This window comes from Diabrotica virgifera, chromosome 4 (assembly GCF_917563875.1).
Source record: "Diabrotica virgifera virgifera chromosome 4, PGI_DIABVI_V3a".
NCBI classification, from domain to species: Eukaryota; Metazoa; Arthropoda; class Insecta; order Coleoptera; family Chrysomelidae; genus Diabrotica; species Diabrotica virgifera.
This window is the reverse complement of record NC_065446.1, coordinates 222,334,672-222,345,814: the sequence shown is the minus strand read 5'-3', so window position 1 is coordinate 222,345,814 and position 11,143 is coordinate 222,334,672. Positions and strand designations below refer to the sequence as shown.

The 11,143-nt window shown below is 33.1% G+C and overlaps 1 protein-coding gene across 1 annotated transcript; it reads left to right on the top strand.

Moving 5' to 3' along the window:
- Nucleotides 1-266: 266 nt before the first annotated feature.
- Nucleotides 267-9,273, top strand: LOC126884087 (putative tricarboxylate transport protein, mitochondrial). Its single transcript, XM_050649874.1, has 2 exons — nt 267-1,013; nt 8,884-9,273. Exons 1-2 carry the CDS (start codon nt 356-358, stop codon nt 9,177-9,179), a joined length of 954 nt encoding a protein of 317 aa, XP_050505831.1. The 5' UTR covers nt 267-355; the 3' UTR covers nt 9,180-9,273.
- The last annotated feature ends 1,870 nt before the right edge of the window (nt 9,274-11,143 follow it).

Sequence of the window (11,143 nt, the reverse complement as noted above, 5' to 3'; positions counted from 1 at the left end):
CAAAATAATTTGACTTACAAGTAAGTGGCCTTGAGTTAGTTTAAAACCAGACTTCTTCGTGGTCACCACCAAATGGAGCTAACGTATCACTACTGCGTGGAAGCCATAAAGACAAACAGAAGAAGAATAATAATTTTTTTCCAATAAAATTCAGCCTATTTAAAATAAAGCAAGTGAAAACATAATGTCAGGTAAATGCGTATTGATCAATGAACTGTCAATCCGTATTGACAGTTCATTGGTATTGATAAACTATATATGTATGTCAGATTAACTCATATAAATGTCATAAGCAGTGCAATTACCTATTTTGAGAAAAGTTTTCCATTTATTCCTGTTTTCTGTGTGAATTTCAATGGATCAGCGTGATGGCTTATCAGTAAAAAATCCCTTCCTTAGACCATGGTTACGCCAGTATGGAGCTGCAGCTGCACCAGGAGGTAAAGGAAACATTGGTTTTAAAGGAATTATAGCTGGAGGAATAACAGGGGGTATTGAAATATGTATAACTTTTCCTACTGAATACGTTAAAACCCAACTTCAGTTAGACGAGAAAGGTGACAGAAAAAAGTACGATGGAATTGTTGATTGCGTCAAGAAGACCGTTAAAAGATACGGTTTTTTTGGTCTGTATAGGGGATTAAGTGTGTTGTTGTTGGGTTCTGTACCGAAAAGTGCAGTACGATTTGGTGCTTTTGAAACTTTTAAAAATCGGATAAAGAAGCCAGATGGCACTCTATCTCCTGTTGGTAGAATGCTCTGCGGGTTAGGGGCTGGTGTAAGTGAAGCGATCTTAGTTGTAACTCCCATGGAAACGATTAAAGTAAAGTTTATTAATGATCAAAGATCGGCAGAACCACGATTCAAAGGATTAATTCGTGGTGTAGCTACCATTATCAAAGAAGAAGGTTTGGGTGGTACATACAAAGGAATGACGGCGACTGTATTAAGACAAGGAACTAACCAAGCTACACGATTTTTTATAATGGAAACTTTTAAGGACTATTACAGAGGTAATAAGAAACACTTTTGCTTTCTGTGTATTTTTATGGTCAACAATCCGTTAACATTAACACATTGCGTGCCACGCCTTAATCGGGATAATACTCTCGGGGGGCCACGGCATATCCACGGCAATGAAAGTCAGTTGTACGTGTATATAAAAAATGAGCGACGTGGCCCCTAGCAGAACATATGTGTTTCTCATATATGAGCGACGTGGCATGCAATGTGTTAAATATTTTGCGTACTAAGTCATTAGAGTGAGCACTAATAGTATTAATTTTGTATTTTTTACTGTACTTTGTGGCTTTAGCTTTTATGGATTGAACTTGGAGGTCTTTTTCTATTATATTGTTTGAAACATACCACAGAGCATTGGTTATAACTGTAAAAACTGTGTTCTGGAATCTTTGTACGATTTCCAAGTTTGAGTTGCTAGCAGAACCCCGTAATTGAATGGAATGCCATACGCCCATATTGGCTTCAATATAGATTCATATATTAAGATCTTATTTGTTAGATTTAATTGTGATTTCCTGCCAATAAGCCAGTCAAGTTGCCTTAGTTTGAGTCTTAATTGTTTTCGTTTTATAAAAATATATGTTCTCCATGTTAACCTTCTGTCAAGATGTAAATAAAATGACTTCATGTCTTTGAGTAATCATTTAATTATTTAGTTATATTGGGTGACATATATGTACCTCTTTTTATCGTAATGGCAACATGGATTGACTTGGTTTCATTAACTCAAATTTTACATTTCTTTAACCATGCTTGTAAGCATCTTGAGGCATTTAGATTGAGGATTTTAAGTTTCTTGAGGCATTTATTTGATCATGATGGGAGTATTGCAGTGTCACCTGCGACTATTGCTGTTATTGTAGTTCTTAAGGTAGTTAGATCTGCTGCATTGCGGTATTCTTGATTTTAACCGGTGTAGTTCTGAATATTCTGAATGGTATTTAACTGAAAAGAATCTGCCAGATAGGTAAGATTTTAGAAGTTCATAATGCGGATGAGGCAATAGGTTTGTCACTTTAGAGTAGACCTTTGTGTCAGACTTTATCAAAAGCAGTTCCGGCCCCAATTTTTGAAATTGAAGAAATAATAACTTATGTTTTTAATATTATAAAATAGTTATTTTCCTAACAAGTGCAGAAAGTCATTCTTTTCCGCACGCGACTGCAGTTTGCCGAACGACGCGAAGCGGGAGTTCGGCAAACAGTCGAGTGCGGAAAAGAGACTTTCTGCAAGAGTTAGGAACAATATTTTTTCTAAAAGTCTTTAAAGAATTACCAAATCTTAATCAATTAATTTAATTAATATGAAAATACATACGCAAATTAATTCTTTGACAAGGTTGTCAAAACCAAACTTTCAATATAATTAGTTAGCATGACGACGATCTTGGTTTCCATGATGATGATTCAAAACTACTGTTATTGTCTACCGATTTGACTTTCGAATATTATGTCAAAATAATTTTATTTCATCGAATTGTCGCGTTAATTTCATTAAAACAGGAACACAATAAGATATATTTGAAATAAAATTGTAAATAATATCTAAATATTAGTTTATTGCATGTAATATAATTACTTTAAGGCCATATTAACATATCTAAATTAACACGCGTGCGGAAAAGTAAAAACCGCGTGCGGAAAATTAACACGCGTGCGGAAAAGTAACACGCTTGCGGAAAAGTGAAACTTTCTAAACTAAAATGCGCGAGCGAAAGTAGACATTTTTGCACGCTCGTAGAAAAAATCAATATTATGAAAAAAGCGGCAAAAATGCATTTGTAAAAACTAGAATTAAGTAAGTGAAACAATAACAATTGCAAGACTAATTCGACGGAACATCGACAACACCGCCTTTTTCTTCAACGCATAAGAATAGTAGGACTAGAACTAAACTAAATTCACTGAAATTCACTTAAAATAACCTTTACTGAAAATGGATATAATAATTAGAAACATATGGTTGAAGCTTTGTCTCCAGCTCATCTACAGTCACAGCGACAGTGGGTAGAACTAGCAATTAGACTAGAATCGGGCAAAATCATAGATGAAGAAACACAAAAAGTTCTAAATTCAGAAACTGGTCATTGGAAAAATGCAACACAACGACTTATATCAATAATACAATTCTTAGCACAACAGTGTCTTACATTGTGGGGCGATTCTGATAAACATTTTCATCAAAACAATGGCCATTTTGTTAAGCTTTTTGCGCTCTTTAAAAATTTTGATTGTCTTTTACAAGGGCATATTAGAAGAATAACTAATGGGTGTAACAAGCAGCATCACTACTTGGGAAAACGTATTCAACACGAAATTCAACTCCTCCATGACGAAATGAAATTTAAAAAAAAATTAAATTTTAAACTTTTTAAAATCAGCAAAGTACATTAGTGTACAAAGTGTAATATAGCATAATTTTAAATTGTATATCTGATATTGCTGGGGTGGAAGAGATGACTATTGTTGTAAATTTTGTCAATTTAGGTTCTCGTTCACATAGTGTTAAAATTGACGAACATTTTCTTGGATTTGCACCTGTAGTGGAAACCACTGGCTTGGGAGTTACAGAGTCCCAGAATGAACTAAGAACACCTTTGGAAGATATGAGAGGACACGGGTATGATAATGTAGCAAACATAGAAGAGAAGAACTTGGGAGTTTAAAACAGAATTTTGAAAATGAATCCTAGAGCATTTTTTTGTCCCATGTTCTAGACATTCACTTAACTTAGTCGTGAACGATACTGCTAAAGCCTCACAGTTTGCAGTTTCTTTCTTTTCCTTAGTGACAAAAATTTACAACTTTTTCTCAGCATCTATTCATCGTTGGGCTATGCTGAAAAATCATAGTTCTAGCCTAACATTGATGCCTTTGTCCGAAACTAGATAGGAAAGTAGAATATTGATGCAATTACTCCCATTAGATACCAAATTTAAGAAATTTACGATGCTCTTGTAGAAATCACTGTGAATAAAAACAACGATAAAATGGTTGCTTATGAGGTTATGAGGCAAGCTGTTGGGCAAATCAAATCCGTGATTTTAATTTTCTTTGCTGTGGTAATATGGCATGCCATTTTACTTCACATTAAGAGGATGGGTACGTATTTTCGGCTGCAATGCTATTCAAATGGGGATTCATTTTTTTTTCGAATCCTGAGAAAACTAATAAGTAATTTTGAAAAATTTAAACGCAGAATGAAAGATTACGTTATTAGCGAGGGCAGAAAGTCCCTGAGAACTTCTATAATGTTTATTTTAATAAGTTACAGAGGTGAAAAACTAAGAGAAAATTTAGTGTGATTTTAATTTCAAATATCTCATTTAAAATAAACTTTTTGTTTATTCTAAGGGACTTTCGGCCCTCGGTAATAATTTAGTCTTTCATTCTGCGTTTAAATTTTTCAAAAATATTTATTGATTTTTTCAGGATTCGAAAAAAATGAACACATTGTCCGTGGTAATATTTTCCAAATCTATCTTTGTCTTACAACGCACTCATCCGAATAGAATATTGTCAGCATATTGTCAGTGACAATCAGTTACAGTTTTAAATATTTGACATGGCATCGGGAATACTTTGAGTTGTTGATTAAATATATAGTGTATTTGATAAATAAATGATTTAAGACGTGAACTTAATAAAAAGTTATTTATTGTGCATTATTTGTGGAAGATCCAAGAAGAGAATACATCAGGATAATAATATTCTGTGATCCAAAACCTCGATTTTTGACCCTTCGCTTCGTTATCGATCATTCTCTATCTGTACACTAAACAGATACGAAGCGAATACGTCCGATAACGAAGCGAAGGGTCAAAAATCGGGGTCCAAGTATTTTGTTGTTAAAGATGTTCAAAATTGTAAGCGTTCCATAGTAACAATATATTATTAAAAAATTGATTTAACACTTTCCCTCTTTTCTTGATTGAGTATTAGTTTTAGTTGTAGGTACCTACATATAAATTATTACAATCACTGAATACATAGTTAGTGAAAAAATTATCACATTTATTAACTGAATTAATAATTTGCAATTATACAAATAGCAGTAATCCAAGAACATTCAAAAGCCATCTCTTTCAGTTAATGATGACATTTTCAAGTAGAATGACATTCTAGTAATATTTACATATCCATACCAGTGTGAGTTTTACTACACGTGATTTGTCGTGTAAAGACAGAAAAAGTAGGGAGAGCCGTAAAATATTTGCGAATTATTAGTCCTGTCGCCAGGGGGGGGGTACAACGGCCTCCTTAACTCAGATGGACTTACCCAAGTTTTTTTATGTATTTTGACCCGTAGAACACGAATTTTTTGGGTAACAGTTGATCCGGATGTCGATAAGATTGTTTTAAACAAAGAACTTGAGGAATTACATAACAGCGATTTTTCGCAAAACAAAACATTTTTTTTTTGTATTTTTTGGGTGATTCTCAGCAGAAAATGGTCTTTCAAGTTTTTTCGTAGGATGCATAGTTTTCGAGATAAACGTGGTTGAACATTAAAAAAATCGAAAAAGTGTAATTTTTAAACCCGAATAACTTTTGATTAAAAAATAAAATAGCAATTCTGCTTACTGCATTTGAAAATTCAAGTCAAATTCTATCGGTTTTGATTATTTTCATTAATAAAAATTTAGTTTTTATTTGCTAAACAAAGCCATAAACACATAGTGTTTCCCGTGTTTAATGCATGCGTTTTAATGTACGTAAATCTACGTAGAAATTTTGTACGCGCGCCTATTCGTTCGATTTCAAATGGGAAATGCATTACAAACATCATTCAATCTTTATGTGTTTATAGCTTTGTTTAACAATAAAAAAATTAATTTTTAGCAATGAATGTAATCAAAACCGATAGAATTTGACTTGAACTTTCAAATGCGGTAATCAGAATTTCTATTTTATTTTTCAATCAAAAGTTATTCGGGTTCAAAAATTGAGATTTTTCGATTTTTTGAAAGTTTAACCGCGTTTATATCGAAAACTATGCATCCTACGAAAAAACTTGTAAAATCATTTTTTGCTTAGAATGACCCAAAAAATACAAAAAAATGTTTTGTTTTGCGAGAAATCGCTGTTATGTGATTCCTCAAGTTCTTTGTTTATAACAATCTTTTCGACATCCGGATCGACTGTTACCCAAAAAATTATTCTACGGGTCAAAATACATAAAAAAAACTTGGGTAAGTCCATCTGAATTAAGGAGGCCGTTGTACCCCCACTGGCGACAGGACTATATATACCCATAGCCTTAACGTAGTCGTGTATACAGAGTAAAAATCGGAAATCCATTCTAAGTCTCTCAAAAGTGATTTAAAATTCCAGGGCTATTTGACAGACCGAAAAGAGCTCATCAAAATTAGAAATTGAGAACCCGAAAAGGAGGCACAGTAATAGCCAGAAGGAGGAAAGTGATAAGACAATTTGGCCATGAGGCTGAAGATGAAAGTATGGACCTAGATCCAGAGACACGATAAAAATTTGACTTCTATTTAAAAATTATAGACACAACCGTTAATGCATTAAGTGATAGATTTCAGCAAATTAAGAGCCATGGTGAAATTTTTGAGTTTTGGGTATATAAAGGGGGGGGGGCGGTCGCTGATCTTGCCCAGGGCGGCAATATCCCTAAGGACCGGCCTGATCGAAAGCTTGGCTTATAAAAAAAACTCTGCTGAGAAATATCGCTTATGTTCCAGGTCATTACTAATTTGTTTTACTAATCTATGGAGCTGATCTATGATTTCATGTTATTGTCTAAACCCAAATTGGGAAGCACAGGTAGTAAAATTATTGGTCTTTATGATGTTAATACTTCTAGTTTTTTTCTGCCTTTGGGATCATAATTACTGCCATTTTCAATTGCTGTGAAAAATAATTGAATCTTATTATTGCATAAAAAATTTCTTATATTACCGTTATTATTTCTTGGTTAGTTTTTGAAGTATCCTGCCCGTATATCATATTATTCCCAGGTGCTTTTTTAGGATAAGTCATTAAGTTCTTTCGTTATGACGTTGTTAACTTCAGTGCCTGTGCCAGGGTATAAGGTGCCCGCCTGAAAAACTAGCAAAGGCCCCCCCCCCACCTACACACAGATACTCGTACAACCCCAGCCTCGGGGACATTATGTGGGTTCTAATGGAACAGTGAGACCCACATGTACGAAAATCAAACCGGTCACACTGCGTAACCTAGAGTTGTAACCTATCTGACCTCCAAGCTATACCACTATCCCCCTTCCACCCGTCGCAGTATATAACGAATGAGGAGGCTTTGTACTAAACGTTACGTTGGATGCCCTCGCATGCCCTTGCTAGGATGCCCTTGTTTACCTCGGTTTACTTTATATGGTTAAACCACCTGATTTTAGGGGTAGCTAGAAGAGCTTTTCTCTCTATTAATGCTTGATTTTGGATTGTGTCCTAAAAATGTGTGTTCCGGGCACCAACTAAGTCGGTGTCCCGCTATCCGCAAATGTCCCCGGTAAATAAAGTTCCGTACAGATTTATTGAACCCATCATCTGACAAAACAACTTCACTTTAACTCTTTTAAGAAATTAGCTAAAAGAACTAAGATTGCTTTTTGTCATTTCTTCTTTTTCGGCTTTTCTGCTAATTTTTTTGAATGCATTCTGTAGTAATGTGAAAGTGTAATTTAATATTAGTACTGAGTATTTAACAAATATAATTTTATATTAATTGAATACAACACTGGATTCTTTAACTGCAGATGAAGAGTATACAACTGACAAACTATTCTGTATTATAATCACATGAAATAATACTAAAATGTTTATTTTAAATACATATGTTTTTATGGAATTAATCCTTAACTCGATACTTAAATTAAGAGGTAAAATACATAATACTTAAATTAGACAAGCCGCAAGAAAGCAGTATCACAATCTTGTTTATTTTACTAGAAATAATTCACTTCCTCTCATAACTGCTGACAAAACTACAACTTGCAAGAAATTTGGAGAAAATAAACAAAGCATTTAAGAGCAAGGTTGTTTGGTTGAGATATAATATCTTTGACCAATAAATTATATTACTACATGGAAAGAATTCTTTGCCGCATTGCATATTTTTGTATATTTTACATGTGTGATATGCAAAATTAACAAACACAGATTAGGGTATTATGACGAATTTAAACCACATTTAAAAAATGAATTTTTTATCTTAGTATTTTACATAACACCAGCAGAAACAAGCTCATTTTGGCGCCCCCCAAACAGGGGCGCCCGCCTGCATTGCATCCCTTGCAGGCCCGTTATCGCCGGCCCTGGTTAACTTCATTAAACTTGAGTTTCGGTAAGGGTAGCTCTAGTTGGTAAGGTTCATTTTTAATACTCTGTTTATATCCTCCAATCCTTCAGGTGTTGTTTCCAAGCTGCTTGGTTGAAAGACTTGTGAGAGAAAACCACCAAAGGCGTCTGCTTTCTCCATGTTTGTTCTTGACCATTTGCCATTGTTTTTTTCTTATTAGTGGTATTAGTGTCTATGAACTTTTTAGTTGTCCTGAAGCTTTCCATAATAAGTAGTCTGTGGCTTCTGTTGGCGTACCTTCTTCTAGGTATCTTTGTGTAAAATCATTTTCAAGTATTATTTAAGTATTAATCAAGTATTGATATTGTTAGTTCCCTTTATTAAATTTATTTTCATTTGTCACTGTTGTGTTTTGTGGCCAATTTGTTCTTAGCCTTTTTTCTCTGAATTTTTTTCTTTTAGAGTTGGAGGGCAGGATTCTTTTGTTGTTGACAGTTTGTAGTTTGGAATTGCTTCGCGTGAAGCTTAATCTATACCTAATGGTAATTTAAATAAATAATATTGTATTATATTCCAGGTGGAGATGTAAATGTGATAATTCCAAAACCTATTATTGGAATCTTTGGAGCTTTTGCCGGCCTTTGTTCTGTATATGTTAACAATCCAGTTGATGTAGTCAAAACAAGAATGCAAGGTTTGGAAGCAAAGATGTACAAAAATACATGGGATTGCGCAGTAAGAGTGTTTACGAATGAAGGTCCAAGAGCGTTCTACAAGGGTGTCGTACCAAGATTAGGCCGAGTTTGCCTTGATGTGGCCATTACCTTTATGATATATGATAGTATTCAAGAACTCTTTGCTAAATATTGGTGAAGGGCTGATTTGGAGCTTATATTTTAAAAATTGTTTTTAATTTGTATAATATAACATTTTTTAGTGAAGAAAATTTATTATAAAATAGTTGCAAATAGAAACTTACTTGACTTATTTGTTGTTGTCTATCATTTCATAAAGCTTACTCTTTGATGTTTCTGTTTTATTAAACGCTTTTCTTAAGTTCAATTGTTTGTGTCAAATCTTTAAACGTTAATTTGACTGCCTTTTCTTCAATGCCAATGAATGGAAATTTTCAGACACATGCATTCGCGGGAACAATACACGACTAGTCAATAAACGTTTTTTTTTTATCTTTATTAATTGTTTAATTAAAAAAACGATTATAATGCAAACAGGCTTACATTCTCTTGTTTTTTACAATGAAGAAATTTGAAACTTTTAGAGATTGTAGCTAATTATATAAACTAATCATAATTTCACTTTTACGTTAATTGTTTATGTTATGATTCATAAATAAACCATAAAGTTTAAAATTTTTTGCCGATTCCGACTACTTTTCATGTTTGTACATCATATGTTTTATACATATACACTAAGCGTCAAAATTAATGAACCACCTTAAAAATGAGACATTTTTGATGTCTCGTATTTCCTAAACTTTTGTCCGATTTTTAAGCCACTTTTTTAGTATATTATAGCTTTATTCTTCAAGAATATTTATGTAATAATATTATTTCCAAACAGGTAAGGACCATTATATACCGGTAGTAACAATGATAGTGTGTTTTTTCCTTAAAGTTTGGAACACCCTGTGGAATATTCTAGCGTATTTAAAATACTGAAATTAAAACCTAACTGTAGCCTTAGGCTTTTTTAACATTTTGCTTTCTGATTCATTCGCTTATGTTGGATAATAAAAAAGTTAGTTACTTTAACAAGTAGCAATGTTATTGATCAATACAGGGTGTTTCTAAATAAGTGCGACAAACATTAAGAGTTAATTCTGCATGAAAAATAATGACCGTTTGCTCTATAAACATATGTCCGCAAATGCTTTGTTTCCGAGATACGAGATCTTGAATTTTTTCTTAAAAACTGATAATTTATTTATTGCTCTAAAACTGGTTGAGATATGCAAATGAAATTGGGCAGTTTTTAAGAAGCAGCTATTACGCATTTTTGACATACAATTAAGAAATTTATATTCACCATTGGCGTGCATACGGGTATAAAAATTTTAGATACATCCCGTATGCACGCCAATGGTGAATAGAAAATTCTTATTTGTATGTAAAAAATGCGCAATAACTACCTCTTAAAACCTACCAAATTTAATTTGCATATCTCAACCGGTTTTAGAGCAATAAAGAAATCGTCAGTTTGTAAGAAAAAATTCAACATCCCGTATCTCGGAAAAGAAGCACGTATGTTTATAAAGCAAACGATCATTATTTTTTCATGCAGAATTACCCCTTAAAGTTTGTCGCACCTATTTAGAAACACCCTGTATTGATGAATAACATGGCTAGTTGTTAAAGTACCTAACTTTTTTATTATCCCACATAAGCGAATAAATCAAAAAGTAAAATGTTAAAAAAGGAAAGCGTAAGGCTAAAGTTGGGTTTTAATTTCAGTATTTTATTTACTTTAGAATATTCCACAGGGTGTTTCAAACTTTGAGGAAAAAACACACTACCATTGTTACACCCGGTATACAATGACACGTACCTGTTTAGCAGTAATATTACTACATCGATATGATATTCTTGAAGAATAAAGCTATCGTATAGTAAAAAAGTCACTAAAATCGGACAACAGATTTATGAAATACAAGACATCAAAAATGTCCCATTTTTAAGGTGTTCGGCTAATTTTGATGCTTAGTGTATTTTAATAAACATGACGATATTTTAATGTTTGAAAAGTGTAAGACTAAAAAGTAAAAAATACAAAAATATAAAAACAAATTTTAAGAAACGCTTTTCTTTAGTCACGAATGA

Bases quoted from the DNA above. Each gene is read 5' to 3' on its own strand.
- LOC126884087 (XM_050649874.1), top strand. From the start codon at position 356: ATGGATCAGCGTGATGGCTTATCAGTAAAAAATCCCTTCCTTAGACCA. The intron at 1,014-8,883 runs GTAATAAGAAAC...ATTATATTCCAG, and splicing joins TTTTAAGGACTATTACAGAG to GTGGAGATGTAAATGTGATA.